Source organism: Mixophyes fleayi, chromosome 12 (genome assembly GCF_038048845.1).
Source record: "Mixophyes fleayi isolate aMixFle1 chromosome 12, aMixFle1.hap1, whole genome shotgun sequence".
NCBI lineage: Eukaryota > Metazoa > Chordata > Amphibia > Anura > Limnodynastidae > Mixophyes > Mixophyes fleayi.
The window spans coordinates 28,944,250-28,964,561 of NC_134413.1; the positions used below are offsets into that span (position 1 = coordinate 28,944,250).

General features: G+C 38.3%; 1 protein-coding gene across 2 annotated transcripts in view; it reads left to right on the forward strand.

Moving 5' to 3' along the window:
• The window catches only part of RGS6 (regulator of G protein signaling 6), a 321,463-nt gene that overhangs the window by 271,530 nt on the left and 29,621 nt on the right, over positions 1-20,312 (forward strand). For both annotated transcript variants that reach the window (XM_075193162.1, XM_075193163.1), the window contains exons 10-15: positions 5,945-6,019; positions 8,158-8,256; positions 9,315-9,376; positions 12,307-12,417; positions 14,732-14,857; positions 18,151-18,337. In XM_075193162.1, the coding sequence (XP_075049263.1) occupies positions 5,945-6,019; positions 8,158-8,256; positions 9,315-9,376; positions 12,307-12,417; positions 14,732-14,857; positions 18,151-18,337 (660 nt within the window). The remainder of the gene's footprint in view (positions 1-5,944; positions 6,020-8,157; positions 8,257-9,314; positions 9,377-12,306; positions 12,418-14,731; positions 14,858-18,150; positions 18,338-20,312) is intronic.

Consider the following 20,312-nt stretch of genomic DNA (forward strand, 5'->3'; position numbering starts at 1 on the left):
TTTTGGAACATGGCTGTGGGGATTTGCATCCATTCACCCAGAAGAGCATTAGTGAGGCCTGGCACTGATGGTGGTTAGTAAGGACTTGCTCGCAATCAGCGTTCCAATTCATTCTAAATATGTTTGATGGTGTTAAGTTCCGAGATCTGTGCAAGCCAGTAATTTCTTCCACAACATCCTCGGGAAACCATTTTTTGATGGACCTTGCTTTGTGCACAGGGGCATTGTCATGCTGAAACAGTAAAGGGCCTTCCCGAAATTGTTGCCACAAAGTTGGAAGCCCACAATTATCTTGAATTTCGTGGTATGCTGTAGCATTAAGATTTACCTTCAATGGATCTAAGGGGCACAACCTCAGAACATTATTCCTTCCCACCAAACATGACAGTTGACAGTACGAATTCAGATAGGAAGCATTCTCCTGCCATTCTCCGGACCCAGATGGTGAAGATTGAATCTCTAGAGAACGCATATCCACTGCTCCATGTTATGTAAATACCTGTCAGATGATAAGACCCCTAGAACTGCTTTACATGGTCTTCACCTATAGCAGCCCCCTTTCCTGTTTTATGTTTGCAAATACTCTGTTGCCCTCACGACTCAACCTTTAGTAGTAGGGGCTTATTAATTTCAGGTTATTTGAGTTAATGGTAGGGAAAGAGGGATCGGTAAAGGCCGGAGGGAAGCAGTAAGATTTAGGCACTCCCATAATACAAAATTATCCTGCATACTTGTGTTAATTACAGAAAACTAAGCTGCTGCTTAGCAACCAACTAGATGCCAGAAAACTAGTAAGGCAGAGAAAGGTGTCATTGCTTGGCAACCAACTGAGAGTGAGATACCACCTGTTGCCTCTGATTAGCTTGGAGACGCGTCGGCTGAGCAAGCAGTGGTGGTAGCCATCGCTAAATCTAGCTTTCCAGAATCCAGTGGCTTTGTGTTTTACACCACTCCAGTCTACTTTTGGCATTGTGCTTGGTGATCAGAGGCTTGTATGCAGCTGCTTGGCCATGGAAACTCAATATCGACGAACAGCTCTTGTGCTGACATTGCTTCCAGAGGCAGATTGGAATTCGTAGTAAGTGCTGTAATCCAGGACAAACAATTACAGGGAACATAATCATTGCAGTTGCTATGTCAATATGAATGATGTACCTTCTATTTAATGAGATAGGCTTACAGTATGCTCATTTTGTCTGGAGCTACCACCAGCTCTAATTTATGTAAGTGTGCAGATCCCCCCTATTTACAATACATGGGTGGTAGGATCCATTAAATGGTTGTTCAAAAGTGCACAACTCTTTTAAGCATATTCTTGACAAGCAAGTACTATTCATTAAAAAGCCTAACTTCAAATGATCTCTCAAAACTCATCTTCTTCTTATTGCCTACCCTATCCCCTAAACCCTCCAGCCCACTCCCTCTTCCTTGTCCATTCACCACAATCACTCTTGACCCATTTGCACTTACTGACTCTCATTACCTCTCCCTCTAGAATGTATTAAGTGTCCTTTTCTCCTTATGCGTCATGTCTGTCTCCCATGTATGACTTTGTTGTCATGTCTTAAGCTGACTCCTCCACTAGCTTATGCAGTTATTGCTAGCTCACGACCATCCATGGAGGCAGTACTATGCTTAATTGCATTCATGTCGCTGTTATTATCTGTATCTGTCATTATATTTATTGTACTCATGCTTGTCATATCTGTAAGACGATTGCCCGGTACTACGGAATCTATTGTGTCTTATAAATAAATGATGATGATAATTTACTAGTGTATCTGCAACCTATGCAACCTTTTATTTAAAATGACCATACATCCATAATTCTGGAGAACCATAACTATCTTTGAGCACAGCAGGCATCATCTTAGATGCCAACTGGGGCTGGCAACTGTCAGTAAATTTACTATTAATTTACTATTATTAGTCAAGTTATAGTGACATTATCATTCTACAGAAAGAAACATACTAAAAGGTCAGTAATAATCTACCATCTTTTTGACACTATAATATGAGACATAGTAAGGCTATACCTTTCATACCTTCTGTTCTTTTTTCCTGGAAATGCTGCTAGTACTTTGATTTTTGGAGGCAATTTGGTTTAACCTAATAAAGTGTCAGTAAAAATGGCTATCGATCAGTAGTTTTTCATTAAGTTTTTGCAATGCATACACAAGGGACTTTGCAAGAGCACAGACACTGACTTTTAGTAAAAGACCCTTTATATTCAACTATAAGAAGGGACTAAACCTTCCTTATACATTACATATTAAAATTGTCTTTAACCTATATCACATTTATACCTGTCTCCTTTCATGTTCTCTGTGTGTCGGAAGTAATATCATTCTGATCAATACATTATTTGCTAGATGGTGAAATACCGTATAAAGACACTCTGCAAAATATCAGTAGCTAGTCAGTGAAAACTACTGTACATAAAGTTGTCAAAAAAACAATAAATCATAAATGTAATGGAAGGTATTATATTGCTCTAGCTGTGCACGCATCAGCTTAAACTGAGAACAATGCCTCTGAATCGGGATTCAGTATGAATTGAGTTAACAACCAATGTTGTATATAAAAGCCTATCAAATACTGAGATGAAGCTACATCTAAACACCTGCTGTAGATGAAAACAAAACGTACCCAATAATGTAATGGAAACCTCTCATTTCTTATAAAACACTTACTACGATCTCCGTGTTTTTCTATTATTAGATTATTTTATTATTAGGGTATTAAAAAATTGGTTTTTTATTATTATTATTAATATTTATTTATAAGGCGCCACAAGGCATCCGCAGCGCCGTACAGAGACAAACAAAATTACAATACAATGGGAGACAGCACAGTACAGTAAACACAGCAACTCAGTAAGCTCAATGCACAGCTAGAGAGGGCGGGGAAGGGGGAGGGAGGATCCGCAAACGACGGGGCCCAAGAAGGAGGGCGCGGAAGACAGGGAGACCCCCAGGGGAGAGGAGGGAGCGAGAGTGGACGTGGGGTGGAGGACCCTCGAGGAGGAGGGCTAAGTAGCTGGAGAGCAGAGTTAGAAGTGGTGGAAACAGGAGGAGAGATGGCCCTGTTCAGAGGAGCGTACAATCTAAGGGAAGGGGTGGACAGACAGAGAGACGCAGGGGAGAGAGGGAGAGTAGGGGGACAGAGGCAGAAGATAAGGTAGGAAGTTAAGTGGGAGACAGAAAGGCTTTAAGAAAAAGGTTTTGCCAACATTTATGTTGTATCTCTAAGGGTTTGGGACTTTTCCCAAAACATACTAGAAAGTTAAATGTCCTCTCGCTAAAGCTGGTGATTGTGATTGGCTATTTAGGCAGTAAGCTTCACTGATGTAGGGACTGATGTGAATCAATAATGTGATTGTACAGCACTGCAAGTTGTTGCTATATAAATAAAGGATAATAATATTTGCTATTTTGAGATTCCTTTATATAAATCAAATGATTTTGTTATTTTCTAAATCAAGCTTAAGAACAGCACTACTTCTAATCCCGTCACACCCTGTATGACATCACATTTTATATCAACAATTGACAACACCTGTCATTTTACAGACCAGGAATAGAACTGTTATAGAAAAGTGCACTATACAATACATATTCTAGTTATATGAAAGCAGTATATGGAAGCAGTATATGCCCATATTTGAATCAACCACTGATAGATACCACATATAGTTACATAGTTGAGAAACACATTGGGCTAGATTTACTAAGCTGCGGGTTTGAAAAAGTGGGGATGTTGCCTATAGCAACCAGTCAGATTCTAGCTGATTTGTAGAATGTACAAAATAAATGAAAGCTAGAATCTGATTGGTTGCTATAGGCAACATCCCCACTTTTTCAAACCCGCAGCTTAGTAAATCTAGCCCATTAAGTTTAACCTTTCAAAAATTCTAATTGTGTTGATCCAGAGGAAGGCAATTATTGTGACAATGGCAATTTTAGCCTCACAGGGGTTGATTCCGTCCTGAGCCCAAAAATGGCAGTTGGATAACTTCCCTGGATCAGTCACCCCATAATTTCCTCTACTAATTATAGCTACACATGTCATGTCATTTCTTGTATAAAAGTCATCTAGTCAAATTATTAATTATTTTACTGAATTTGCCATTGACATTTGTGGTAAGTCATCCCACCTCTTACCCAGTACTGGAAAGTTCTCCTTCCTAAGCAGCACATGAGGGAGTGGCATTTTTAGCTGAGTACATAGACATGGAATAGACAAGCCAAGTAATGTAAATATAAACAATCGGGTTAGCCAAAACATAAATAAAATGAATAAATAAAAATATAATACTGTAGAATATTGCAGAATTATACTCAAAACCACGTAGGTCGCACATAAAATATTATATATTTATTAAAACATTACAGATTATTAAATACACCAAAAAAACCACAATGAAACACAACCGAACATAATACTAAAATTATACTACTTCTCCTAAAGACCAGATCTTATTTGGTACAATTATCAGATAGATGAGATAAAATAATGTTCAAAAAAAGACTGTATATTATCTAGGTGAATTCTGTTGGGAATCCCAAGGCTCAATTGCTGCCATTAAATATCCAATAATTTTGTTTCTTATTGGGAGATTAGACGGGTGGCCGGCACACCTGTAATCCCCAGTGCATGTTAAAACAATCAATCCTTCTCCAGCTGACACACCAATAGTCAGTCAATCCTTGTTTTACAATCACAAGGAATGTGTCTTGCCTTTTACAATACACAAATTAAAATTAGCAATTGCTCACCTGACATTATACTGTGCTGCATATTTGGATGAGGGAGCAACCGCTGAGGATCTTGTAAGCAGAAAAATTGTTATTAGACACAAACAGATGTGAAGAGATAATACCACCTCTGATTATAATGTCATTGTTACAATTTTAATGTGTGTTTATTACTTTTCTTAAATATTTAACTGCTGAGCTTTTTTGAACCCCCACCCTTTTCAGCTAGGGCTTTTCTAGTAAGTTGAAGGCAGCTGCTTTTATACAATCAATATCCCACAATGTCAAATAAGTGTCCCAGAGATGGGTAGTTCAAGAAGTCAATTTTAAAGAATGGATGTATTGATATTTTAAATTAGCTCTGGGAAGGGAATGTATCAGGAATTATGGTACATCTTGAAAAACTGCTAGAGGCAAGGAGGAACTCTGCAGTTGAGAGATAATGGTGCTCAAGGCATTCTCTTATAGGGAAGTAATAGGTCAGTCAAGGCATAACTCTGTATGCAATGTTCTTGCATATGATATTTGATTTCCCCACAGGAAGCAAAGACAACTGCCATTTACATATGCAATCTTTAGAAACCCAGACTAAAGCTGGGTACGCATCTTGGCAGTCTTACTGCAGATGTAATTTCTGTAACATTTTCACCAATGATTGAAAGTCTGGATGAGCATGCCGAATCATGCGTATGAATCCAACACGATTTACATTCAGATCTGTGTTCCTCATCGGTCATAACTTTCTGCTGAATAGATCGTGCACAGGCCTCTGTACCCACTCTATAGAGATCTGCCTGGTGGTAAGTGCGTACACACTTCCACATTTGCCCGACATCGTTCCATCACTGATCATGATTTTTAGGAAGTTTAGAAAATCAAATCAACAGATGCAATGTGTTTTGGTAAGATAAAACATGATTGTGGGAGTGTACACACTCAAGCAATATCTGAACAAATGGTTATGAATCGTGTAATCTGCATAGATGTGTACCCAGCTTAACAGTGTAATGTTATATACTGTTTGTTACATTTACTGGACTCTATATTCTAAAACAATCCCTTACTACACTGTTACATTGTTACCATAACAACTCTTGTTTCATTTCTTGTATTGTAACACATTGTTGTTAGTAAATCTGGTATTATAGCTATCGATAATGAAGACATTATTTTCTGCATCTCCTCAGCCTGGATGTGTTAATACAACGGAAATGGATATAAGAAAGTGCCGTCGAATGAAGAACCCCCAAAAGGTCAAAAAGGTATGATTTCTGATTGTCTGCAGTGCTTGTTAAAGTATTCTTGTCACCAATAATTAAAATGTTTCAATACAGTACAACACAAATAACTATCTGTGGGTTTCACTAAAGCTTGTTAATGGACCTATGTACCTGTCTCCTCTCTTTACTGTCAACAGCATAAATAAGATTGGGGCGAGTGACTCTGTGATTACTCCTCTTTCTTACCAGTAACTTATATTTAATAAAAGTATATAGATCTCCTTACCAACTACCACTCATATGATCTGTAGTGTGTGATGCAGCATCTGACCAAATAAATATTACATGTAACTAATGAAGCCATGCATTACACCAGATAGAAATTTACCCAGATCCTCTCTTCACATATTAGATTAAATTAACAAATTACACTCATTCATTGAAAAGCTAGATTTTCCTGAACATTACTTTGTGTGAAATCTCCTTAACTAAGTTGAAAAAGAGCACACTGGTCGTCCATCGTAAACCATAAAGTCCATTTTTCAGTGTAAAATACATGAGCAGTAAAATGTTTAACAGGTTTATAGAGACAGTATTAGTTTTTGTAACGTGCATGTTCCAATTGTCCATGTACAGATTTTCATAGGGGTCAGTGATCCCTATTGGTAAAAACATCTTAATGAGTATAATGGGTGGTGGTTGGCTAAGCCCACCATGTAAAATCCTCAGCCTACAAGAGCAAGTAAAATGATTTGCTTTACAAGCACAATCCTTGAGCTAATGCAAATTATGACCGTATAGGAGGTGGCACATGATACAAGACCCAATTGGTTCATTCCACTGCCTTACAGTGCCATGAGGGTTAAATCCCAGGTGCCGATGAGCAGGCAGGAGTTATAGGGAATATTCTATTTACAGGCCCTAGCACATTACAAGGATCAGAGCTGATAGGTAGGAGGAGCAGGTAGATGGGTCTTTGAAGGTACAGCCTGTGAATGTTTAGTTTAGTAATGTGAGGAAATTGAAAATTGTAGGAGACAGCACTGCGTTAGATAAAAGGGAAATGTTTGCCTGCAATTCTTATTAAATAATAAAGACATATAAGGGATTTTTTTTAACCTGCCCTAAATCTACTGCTAGTTCATGCACTGTAGACTTGCTGGTTTACCATGACTACCAGTCTGTTCACAGGCTGCAAAATTACATTCAGACTGATCTCATATATCTGACTGTATGGCCACAAACTATTTTTTTTAAAAGTATATGACATATATGGGCATATAAATTGAAAATGAAGTTCGTAAGATCTTCTTTCTTCCTAGGATTATCATCTGTGTGTGATTGATGAGCCAGTAGCTTTGCTGGGAATGCTGTAATGCTGTTCTCTTTGTAGTTTATTACATGTGTTACCTAGAGCTTTGCACTGACAAAAATGTCCTTGTCCATGTCTAAGCTGAAAATAATATGGAAGTATATAAGTTCACTTAAGTTTATTGTAAATAAGCGTTTTTCCATTATGTAATTTTCGGAACAACCACTGTCAATTACTAAGAAATAGCAACTTTACTTAATTTAAGCACTTAGAAGACAGCAGGCACTTTGTCCCTTCATGACCAGACCAAACTTCACATTCTAAAAACCCTACAGGGTACGCTTGGACTGTCACTGACATACTGGGTTGCAAGATGACAGGGCAGAAAGATGTACGTCCTCACCCTCTCCCCATTGCCGACCATGTTAAATGTAGATTGATTTAGAGACCATACATGGTACCGTTGTATTGTCACTGACATACTTGGTTGCAATGTTGAGGCATGGACTGATAATGATATCAGGGACAGGCTTAAGGTTTTCAAGATTTGTCTTACTGAAGACTATTTTTTCCTGATTTCTAATGGCCAACTGTCCAACATTTAGTGACTTGTTTTGATTTCTGAATGTAATTCTCAGTATTTGTTTATAACCTGTACACATATTGCGTTATTGTATTAAAAATCATAAATTAAAATGCAACTTAATTTTATTATATTATGATGATGTGCAGCGGACAGGCCATGATGGGTTAAGGTAGTGACCTATCTCTCTCTAGAAAGTAATACAATTGTATTATGATCTTGTCACATGATATTCGTGATAACCGTGTTCTTTTCTCCTTTCCTGATCCTCCATCTTTTCTCCAGTCAGTATATGGTGTGTCAGAGGACTCTCAGTCTCAGAGCCCAGTGCATATGGCTTCCCATGTCATTAGGAAAACTACAAAAGATGACTTGCGAAAACAGGTTGGTACTTCTGTGAAAGGGATGAATTTTAATGAGTCAATTAATTAGTTTTACTCCTCAGTCACAGTGGAGGTTGATTTGTCTAGTTAGCTGGTTATAATGATTCACACTCCGCTAGTCAACTGAAGTTAATACTAGTCATTTCGTTGATATATTCCCTTTTTAGTTTATTTAAAGATATTTATGAAAATTGCACCTAAAATAAATTGTACAAAATCCTGTTCTATTGTGCATAAAATGATTCTGTATTACTCTTTATAACCAACAAATTATATTAGTAGGTTCTCCTTGCAGAACACATTTATTTCTACTTTTAGGCCTCTTTGATGCTTTTTTTCAGGTGTGAGGAGAGTATTGGAACATTATTTTTTTAATATTACCAGCTACATTTCATTCCTGTGCATCTGAAAAAAGCATCAGTATGCACATATCCTAACTATCACAGTCACATCTCCTGATGATTAACATAATCTGTGGAAGAAACTGACATTTTTGCACCACTTAAAATATTAATAAAAATAATCAACAAAATAAATGTTAATAATTTGGAAAACCTATTTGTAGTAACAGTAGTAACATTGTAAATATTGAGATTTTTATCTTTTTAGCACATACTTGTCTACATTTTTATGTTGTTGTAGATAATATGATTATATGTAGAGATTATAAGATTTCCACATAGGTCACTACATCCGCAACATTTCATGAATGTTATCAGTAGTAGTGGTAGTAGTTGTAGTTGTAGTATTAGTATTTATTAATACAAAAGTCAGTTTGATTTGTCCAAGATTTCTTGAGCAGTGTTTGTTATTATTTTTGCTATTCTAATTATTTAGCTTAATATTGTTTGTTTTTGTCTTTCTTTGTTTTGTTGTGCATAATATGTTTTTAATTTAGGTTTTCTTTAGTGTTACCCTTATATTTCATAAAGATCAGATAATCTAATGCAAATCCAACTAAGGTCCTAATGTTTACTTTTTAATCAGCGTACTGTTTTATGCAGTAATTCCTGAACAATGTTTTAAAGTGAACTAATGTGGGATTCTTTTTGCTTGTAGATTCATTTTCTGAATGTCCAGATAGATCGACATTGTTTAAAAATGTCCAAAGTAGCTGACAGGTATGTTATTAAATGTGAACATATATTATGGTGAACTTAGGTAGCGGATGCTGTCTCCTGCAGTAGATGGTGGCACTTTGTAATAAAACAGCCAGTAATAGAGGAAAATGTTCCAGCAGTTTAATCATCAAGGAACGTAAATGCTGATACGTGCCGTATTTTCTGTAAAATCCGCACTGCGCAAGCCCAGAACCCGAGCATACGCCTCTTGTTGAATATGTTTTGCGTTCCTTGATGAATGAGGCCCCCATTGTGTGGTGTGGTAACCCACGCACTGTGGATTTATTAACGGAAGAAAAGCCCTTTCGTTTTACCTGGAATTACGACTTCTTATTTAACAAAGCCCCCGGTCGAGTGAAGACTTTCAGCGGTATCGCCATCACCTGGGGCCTCTGGCGAAATCTCTCCAAGCCTATTTACCATGGACGGTTACCAAGTACCGCCTCTGTCCTCCTGTCACTAGCAGGGGGGAATACCTGAAAAAAGTCTTTATTTACTAAAATAAAGCCATTCTTTGAACCGGAATGCACCATTTTTTATTTAGATTTTGAAAAACAAATTTTTCACAAAAGTGGAACTGGAAACCCTTGGTCTAAACAAAAATGTGAGAAGAAATGGCGCTATTGATAAACAATCCAAATACTGATAAATATAAAATTAAATGTTCATATATTTTCAGTCTTTGATGAATTTCATATACTTGATGTGTTCACTCCTCTTTATCCGGTGCAATCCTCTGTATTCGCTCATCAGATGGATATGTAAATTTTTTTTAAAACAAACATAGTGCAACCTGCCATATAATTATAAAGGAATAACACTATCCTTTTAAACCCATGTGAAAATATAATTATGAGAACACCTTGTGAAGGGGAAGTATTCCTGAACCCCTTAAGGGTATACACTTACTAGAACAAATTGTGAATAAAGCAGAAATGGCAAAAATGACATCATTCTCCTTATATGCCCTTGTGATCAAAAAATGTAATATAGACACCTCGTGTGAAAAAATCAACAACTCTTCCTTTACCCCTTAAGGGTGTACACTCACTAGAGCCAACTGTCAATCAAGCGCATCACGGAATCTCTATATCTTCTTTTTCAATCTTGATACGGAACACCAGATTCCACTCGCCCGTTATAGAAGTAGGGAGAAAAAACAATGCTCCATAGTGTAAAATCCTCAGACAATTTATTATAAACATATAAAAACGAGGCCGTCATATACAAGAAACTCCTCACATATAATCCTAGTCATACACAAGCTCCTACACCGAGGATGGGTGGCCTCTTACCCCTTTCCGGAAACCAGTGAGCGTGATGATATATCCCTCAGCACGGAGTGTCCCGGACAGCACCCCTGCAATAGCTGACTTCCGAAGGAGCAGAGTCCTCACACCATAGGAATCCCCGTTGGAGCGTCTGACGTCACTCACTGCCGACTCGTTTGGATTCGAAAATCTTTATCCAGGAAACCCTTGTCCGGGCTTCAAGGACCAGTGCGCATGCGCGAGCCAGGAGGCTGGTTTACGTTTACGCAGATTGACCCCTTGTGAAGCCGTAAGAGTATCACTGCGGAGATGAGCACTGCTCATCTGCATAGAAATTATTTGTCCTTCACCATTTATCTTATCTAAACCTCCTTTCTCTTCTGGTTCTAGTGAAGACTTTCATGCTGCATGCACACTCTTGTGGTTATCCATTAGCTTGGTATACTTGTGTGCCTGGTATCTTTCTATGACATTGTGCTTGCTGCAGGACACAGAACTAGGCTTCTCATGTTTGTAGCAGTTGTGGCTGCAGCTGCTGTCACCAGGGAGGTCATGGAAATCACCAAAAGAGCAATGCGTGTGCTACACTGCAGTCCCCACGCCACAAACCAAACTGTAGTGGATATGTGGTTGGGACCATTGCAGTTGTGGCTTCAGGTTTCTATACAAGCCGTAGGCCCATGGCCAGGGGTTCTTTCTTGATCAACCTTGTGCTCTTATATGTGCCTCTGCTGAGATAGCTTGCATCAATAACAGTGCCCACCCTGGAGCAGAAGAATTGGCGCAATTAATAAGCACCAAATCTTGTGCCCTAATCCAGCATTACCTGGTAAGGCATGTGAGCAGATGTATATCCCTAGCCACTTTGTGCAGTGGCTGGTGACGTAATATGTTAGCCCCAAGTCTGGTGCTTAGATCAGTAGTCTATCCCCAGCTTATACATTGTGGGGAGAGGAAATATATATGTCTATGTCCACCCTGGTATAATCCAAGGGAGCAGCACATTAGCTTGTAACCTATTTTTGGGTCTCAAGTCCAAATACAGGTGCTGTGGAAACTTAAGTTGTAATCTTTCTCAACCTCCCACCCAACCAGAGAGATGGATTTAGGACAAAGACTCCCCCTAGTTCCACATGGCACATTTAGGGTTTCCAGCACTATAGTGAGAAAACAATTTTAATGGAAAATGTAAAATAATTAGCTCCCTGCAATCACATTCAGAAGCTGGACAGTAAATCATATTACAGACTCACAGACAGCATTGCATGATGTTATCTTAACAATGTTACTCTTACCCTGTGTGAACATTACCTGCACGATAAAATAGTAGTTGTCTGTAAACTGACAACATTCTATCTTATCATCTAAGTGCTAAAATGGAAGACAAATCAATAAATGTCATTGTGTCATGATTTAAAATATACATTTTTACTGTTTCATCATTATTTTGTTTAATGGTTTGTTCTTGATTGAATCATTGATCCACTTAATTTCTAAAATGGCACACAAGAAAAGATCTGTGTGAGTCTCAAAATCAAATGTAAAAATAAATGTTTTTACTATTGTATTCTACATCTGTCACTTTCCCATGAGACCAGTACTGCGCTAATGATTTAATGTGATATTTAATAAGTGCACAACTTTCTGTTTCTTGCACAGCTTTATTGCTTATTCTGAACAGTATACAGAGTACGATCCTTTCCTTACCCCAGCCGATCCTTCTAATCCTTGGATAAGCGATGACTCCACTTTCTGGGATTTAGAAATAAGGTATAGTATGGGAAGCATCTTCTGTAGTTGAGGATAAATGTGCGCTCTTTACAATCTGTGCAAGTTCTGATAAGTTAAGGTGCGATCATTTGTGATCATTGTGTTACTAATTTATTAGGTTCAGTTAGCCCTATAACTTCAGTTCAATAGATCATTGTTGAGATGCAAATCAAGTCAGAGTAGAGATTCACCTCCAGCTAGAAGCAGTAACTATGACATACATTTGAGACATTATCCTTCACAAATTCAGGCTATTCAGAAGCAAACTCACTATTATGTAAGCATAACAAACAAAGTGGCCATCTCATTATAAATGTGTACTGTTGGAGTAAACTTGTTCACTCACCTCTACCACTCTTCCGGGATTAACGAATGTTCTATGTGTGTCTCCTTTTTGTGGGGGAGCAGTTGCAATATCATGGCTCCTTTTTGCACAAGCAGCACTGCGACACAGTTGTTAGCATTGCGGGCTCACAGCACTGGTGTTATGAGTTCAATTCCGACCAGGACCCTATCTTTGTGTTTGCGTGGGTTTATGCTGGGTGCTCGTTTCCTCCCACAGTCCAAAAATTAACATATTGGTAAGTTAGTTGGCTTCTAACAAAATGGACAGTAGAGTGTGTGTGGTAGGGATGTAGAATGTAGGTTCCACTGGGGCAGAGTTTGATGTGAACGATTACGTTTTCTCTGTACAGCGCTGAGTAGTATGATCGGTGCTATATAAATTAATTATAATATATACCCATGATATGAACAGAAGTGAAAAAAAAACGTATGTTCACCTCGTTGTGAAGATTTTTTTTAAATGGTTTTGTTCATTATATTTAAATCATAAAGGAAATAACTGTAACTCTGTAAAAAGTACAATAAAAATGAGTAACGGTATATGTGAGCGCATTTTGACGGTCTTTTTGACTGTGCCCAATAAACCAATCTGCACCTAGTTTTGCAGGTTAGTTGATCCACCTGAAAATGTGAATGGTGGAAAGAGAGAAAAATCTCTTCAGATTCCATCCTAATTAAGCTTTAGGAACTCATTCTTTTATTATTTTTACATTTTCCGTTTGTCTGCTAAAATACAGCGTTGTTCTGCTTAGCTTCATTTATGCCTTACAATAATTAGACTGAAGGGTCACTGGGCTTCATTACATGTGTCACTTTGTGCATTTAACTGCTTTTATTACAGTGGTTGAAATGCACCTACAAATCCACAAAAGTGCAAGATGCATTCCATTAAAATTATAAGACAATCTCCAGCACCTCAGAGGCGATGTAGAAATATATATATTATATATATATATATATATATATATATATATATATGTATGTGTATGTGTATGTGTGTGTGTGTATATATATATATAAGTCATGTTGTGAGAAAAGGAGGGATGTGTGCCCCTTGCAGGGAAGACCCCTTAAATGCTCCCGGTCCATTCCTTTAACTTATTTAGATTATTTTATTATATAAAATTAAATCATGTTGTTGCATGTGAGTGCAAATGTAGGTAGACTCCTGCTCCTAATTCATATTGTCCAAGGAATACCCCTGATCCAACAATCTCCTCACATCGGACAGTACAGATCCTTGAGTATACGGGGTACATTTACTCATACTTACCAACTTTTGAAATTTGTTTTTCGGGAGCCTACCGGGGGAGGTGGGCGTGATGGGGGCGGGGCTCCAAAATCGCATCATTTGGACCCGCCCCCGTGACGTAATCATGCAAACGCGTCATTTTACAGCAGAGGGCGGGGCCAAACGCCGCGATTCCTGGTGAATCGCGGTGTTTTGGATCTAATTCTGCCCACTTCACTAGGAAGTGGGCAGATCTGGGAGATTGCCACACTCTCCCGGGAGTCCGTGAGACTCTCGCAAAATGCGGGAGTCTCCCGGACATTCCGGGAGAGTTGGCAAATATGTATTTACTAAACTGCGGGTTTGAAAAAGGGGAATTGTTGCCTATAGCAACCAATCAGATTCTAGTTAGCATTTATTTATTACATTCTACAAAATGACAACTAGAATCTGATTTGTTGCTATAGGCAACATCTCCACTTTTTCAAACCCGCAGTTTAGCATTTATACCCCTATGTGGTTTTTTAGTACATCCGGGTGCACTTGTTCTAAAGTGGACATGTGACATCACAAAAGGGCATTTCCACCATGGGTTTTCACTTTTGCGGGGTTATAATTGAGCATTATTGGGATCTTTTCAATTTCCTTCTCTGAAACATGAATTGACAATAGTAAAGTTTAAAATATCAATGTTTTTACTGAGCCATTAAAAATTTGATATTTTTCTGTCCTCAAAAGCAAGGAGCCGTCCCAGCAGCGTGTTAAGAGGTGGGGATTCTCCCTGGATGAAGTTCTTAAGGACCCAGTAGGACGAGAGCAGTTCCTTCGTTTTCTGGAGTCAGAGTTCAGTTCTGAAAACCTCAGGTGACTAAATTAACATTACAGTGGTTCTATATATCATGTTTCTTCAACCATATGTGGTGTAATGTTACTGTACTGAAATAGCTCTCAGTAGTCTAAGTAACCTAGTTCCATGACATTTTTTGTGTCTATGGCTGGTAGGAACAATTTTAACCTTTTTTACTAATACATTATAATACTGTTTCAAAATTTGCCCTAAAGGAAGTAGCAGGATCTAGAACAAAAGTTATATCTGGGATTGTAAACCGAGAATTTACAAATCATTGCCATGACCCTTCTGAGTGTATTACATCGGGGCTCGTTTAGAGGTGGACAATATAATGGTCTGATAATGGTGATGATGAGAGAAGCATAAAATATGGGTTAGGTTTATGTGTTGATACTCACTGCAGAAGTTGTATTACCCACTTATGTACACAACCTAATGTAAAAAAAAAACATTAAGTACATTATATGGTATAAAATAGGGTAATAATAAGGGTATATAATTAAGTGAGAATAATGTGTTAATAATAAAACCACAAATCATTTATTGTTTATTGTCCATGATCCTATTTGATGAAATCATTGTGTCCATGTTAATGTGTTTCTTTGCTCCCTGTCAGTTTGTGTCTCTGCTCCTTCTCTCTCCTGTGTTTAAACACACAAAATACAGCATGGAATAGGGAAGGATTTTAACTCTTACTGCAGAGTGGTGTCAGGAGGCCATCTGATTTTTACAGACCACTACTTTTTTCTTACTGATGGATAGAACGTTGACTTACTCTGTAATTGATTGTCAGTAAATATATACAATATATGTTGCAAGACCTGGCAACCCTGCATTATGCTTTAGAATTTCATACAGCTGTTGTATATACATGTAAAATCACACCCTACAATGGCAGCTTAAATAGGTGAATTTACTCACTGGGTGTAAATTCAACACCTGCAGATTCTAAGTACCAGTTTATTGGGTTTTTGTAATGTGACTCGTCAGTGGTAGACAAAAGAGAAGCAGTCAGCTCCTCCACATCTCTTGTTATTTTGTGAGATTTCATTTTATGACACGGGAATGTATAAATTAAATAAAGGGGTGGAGAATACATGGAGTTTTACTACCTTGAGGGTGCATGCTCAGCCTTATTCTCCCCTAAAATACTCCTCCATCTCGAATTTCCGAAGATCAGGGAATATATTTACTAAAGTGCGGGTTTGAAAAAGTGAAGTTGTTGCCTATAGCAGCCAATCAGATTCTAGATATTATTTATTTAGTACATTCTACAAAGTGACAGCTAGAATCCGATTGGTTGCTATAGGCAGCATCTTCACTTTTTCAAACCTGCAGTTTAGTAAATATCCCTCCAGGGCTCATCCCTATGCTTACAATGGGACACACTCTCAGTTGTAATTCTATGTGCACTTTGTAATAAATGTAAACAATGTCATAAAAAGCTTTAAAGGCACAAAAGTGTAACATGTAAAGGCAACCTGGCATCTCCTTACTCTCAAGATTGATTTATGACATGAACAATGGGTTAGACTTTGATGTGAAGTTTTTTACACTTTTCACCAACCTGCTAAATAAGGTACATGTTGCTTTCATGGGGATGTCTGCAAAGACACTGAAATGTGCGGGCACCTTGAAATGCACTAGATGGACATGTATTTATTTTATTATTATTACCATGTAGATTATTATTATTATTACTATTATTATCGTAGATTTGTAAGGCTTCCCAGTGCTCCTATAGTAGGGGAAATCGTACATACATAAAACAGGGACATACCAGGCAGACAACATAAACACAGACACGAAAACAAAGGGTATGAAGGACCCTGCTCATTTGAGAGCTTACATTCCAAGTGGAAGAGGACACAGCTGAGACAAGAGGAGCGAGTGTGGATCAGAGTGGAGATTGGAACAGCTGTGAGGGTGTATTTCCACCATACATATTTTTTAGTTACACTTATGTATATAGAGAATCACTGTCAGTCTGCATATTTTGCTGTCCTTAAGTGTACAGTATTAAAACCAATGTTAACTCCACACTGGGTTGGTGTCCTCATACAGGACAATCCAGAAGAATGGATTTTTACCAACCATTACAGTATTTATATGTTTCACTTCTGCTGAGGTTAAAGTGAACAGTATATTTTTAGTAGTCTCTAAGGGGGAGATTCAGTTCTAAAATAATCAGAGCGAGGTGTCTCTGGAACGGCCGGACTCTCGCACGGATTGTGTTTTCACATAAATATCCCTCATTTTTGCTTGTGCCCCATAGAGCGGATATTTTTATATCATAAACATCACAGCCAAATTAATTCCCCACTAAGGATCTTTTACAAAGCTGCAAAAATGCAAGCCCTCTGCACAAACACCATTAATTCCCCACCAGTGACGCCATGCAACCATTTTTGTGCATTTGCACTGGTTTACATAAGTAAACACATGGAGGTAAATGTATTATGGTCCGATTTTGTCAACTCACGGGAGTTTGGCGAGTTGACAGCTAAAATGTAAAGCGGCGCTGGCTTGTAAATGCAAACTTGCCTTTACAAGCCAGCGCCGCTTTACATTTTAGCTGTCAACTCGCCGAACTCCCGCGAGTTGACAAAACCGGACCATAATACATTTACCCCATGGTGTTGTGTGTCTGCTACAGGGGTGTAACATTTTGCTCCTTCTGTTTGAAGGAGCTGGATGTATCAATCAATTATTTTCGGATTGCAATATAATAATATGCCTCACTATTGCTCAATGGCAAAAACACGACTTTGTCTAGATGGAATGAGATATTTAAATGAATTTGAAGAGCTGAAGAATGGAACATCACAATTTATTTGATTTTTGCATATCCACTGAAGATTAAACCTTCTTAAAAAACATGGCAATCGTATTGGTTGTCATATTGAAGTATGACTGTTATTGTAAATGCACCTTAAGATAAAATGGCAATGGACAGTGTATTATGACTGTATTATCATTGATTTTCGTTCAGAGACTATTATCAGTGTACTTGGTTATATACTGTATATGTGGATTATATGTGCATTTTAGAGATAATATCTAACACTTAAGCAATGAACAACTCTTTTCACTAGGTGGCATTCTTGTTTCACAGAATCAGGGTATACAGATACATTATAGTATTTAAGACTTCGAAATATGTGTTCCTCATACAGGAAAAATGTTTTAGGGACAAACCTTGTTTATTGTGCTGTGTTTGTGACAGTTTGTGTTAATTTAATATCAAATTAAAAACGTTTTCATGAAAAAAAAAATCTATGTATATTTTCTTTCCATTTCTTTTAAGGTTTTGGCTGGTTGTCCAAGATCTCAAGAGGCAACCTTTGCAAGAAGTTCCGAAAAGGGTAGAGGAAATATGGCAGGAGTTTCTGGCCCCTGGGGCACAAAGTGCCATCAACTTAGACTCCCATAGTTTTGAGAGGACAAGCCAAAACGTGAAAGATCCAGGGAGGTACACGTTTGAAGATGCACAGGTTTGAGATTTTCTTCATTATTTTTAGGACCATTTTAAATTTTATCTATTGTGTGTCCGCAACAGACCTCTAATTTTTTGTTGTGTGATATTGCGTTTATACATTCAATGTTTAAACAGATGCAAACTCTTAATAATATGAATACTCATTGTTTATTGCAAATATTTTGTAACCATTTTTCTTTAATGTCTGTGTTCCCGGCCTCTCCAACACAAGGTCTAATATAGATCTAATAATAAACTGACAGTCCAGTTATTATTAGATACATTATTCATTAATCTATTACTGTCGCATGGCTTCTACCTTCCTTTCCTTTTTTTTAGGGCCTCTGGTTTTCAGTGCAAAATCCAGGGCAGTAGTAGACTTTCCATGTTCTGACACACCTGCCAACACAGATGCCTCCGGTTTCATTTATGTAACACATTAATGTTAATATATTGTAATACATAAAAACAGAAACATGATTAGATATAAGTTTATTTGGCAACCAGGTTACAACAGTAGCTTAACAGAAGATCTTTGTTATAAATTACTAAAGGAATTGTTGGTGGAGACATGCAAATCATTCCTTATATGTCCCTGTATGCCAGCTAGCTTTATCCATGACTTCTTTCTGCCAAACAACCTCAGTCAATAACCGATAAATGACTCAAACAATCAGGCACTTTTTCAACTGCAGCCCTTTAATATATAGGTGGAGTTGGACACCTCATTTCCCCATTTTGCATAGTCTCAGTTCTCCTACCTATACACAATAGACCAAAGGTGAAATTTTGGAATCCCAAGGCGCCTGTGTGTGTGGAATGTCTTTGTTAGAGCCAACAGACAAGGTAAGGTGAAATCATAATCAATCTGTTGGCTCTAACAATGACATCCCTCATACACAGGTGCGTTCATTTTATTTTCTCCCAAGTTTGTTCAGTTTCTGATTTCTTTAACACTTCTATTCTTCGCTCAGACCATTACCTGGTCATCTTAAATCTTTTTCCACCACTTTAACCTCTTTGCACTTAAACTCAGCGAATCCTCCTCAAGCTTGCAGAAATCTCATGTTTATCAATTTTCAATGATATTCCACCTCTCTGCAACAACTTTTGTGAAGCTCTATAGTCTGTCCTTGTCTGGAACATCTTAATCACACCCTATCAAGAACAGCCTTTGATCAAATGACTACAGCTGCTCTTTCTTCTCACTATCAACCACAATCTCTGCTGTGGCACGCAAAATGAGTGTACTGCCTTCAAAGACTCTCCCGCAATGTAGAACATCTTTGATGAAATTTTTGCACTTCTTATGACATCCTCAAATATATTGCTATCCACTGCTCCTACTGAAATTGTCTGGACACTGCTAAACAAAAATACTTCCAATTTATAAACTCTACTCAGGCTTCTAACTCTAATCAGGGCTGCCAAGAGAAATTCAGGGCCCTGGTACACCAACTTCATGGGACCCCCTTATAATTGAGCATGTAAAAAAAATTTGCGCCGCTGCAAAAGTGGTAGTGGGTGTGTTTATACAATTGGGGGCCTGACTATGTATTATTGGGGCGTGGCTAGCAGGTGAAAAGCCCTAGGCTGCTCACCCCCTTTCCGTCATCACTGTGCCAGGCTGCTCCCCCCCCTTCATCACATTGTGTCATCCTGCCCTCCCCTTCATCACTGTGCTATCCGCCCCCCTCTCCTTCATCACTGTGCCATGCTGCTTCCCCCCTTCATCACACTGTGCCATCCTGCCCTCCCTCTCCTTCATCACTGTGCCATGTTGCTCCCCCCTCTCCTTCATTACAGTGCCATCCTGCCCTCTCTCTCCTTCATCACTGTGCCATTCTTCTTCCCCCCCTCATTACACTGTGCCATCCTGCCTCCCCCTCATCTTCATCACTCTGCCATACTGTCCCCCTCTCCTTCATCACTGTGCCATACTGCCCCCCCCCCGTTCATCACTGTGCCATCCTGCCCCCCCTCTCCTTTAT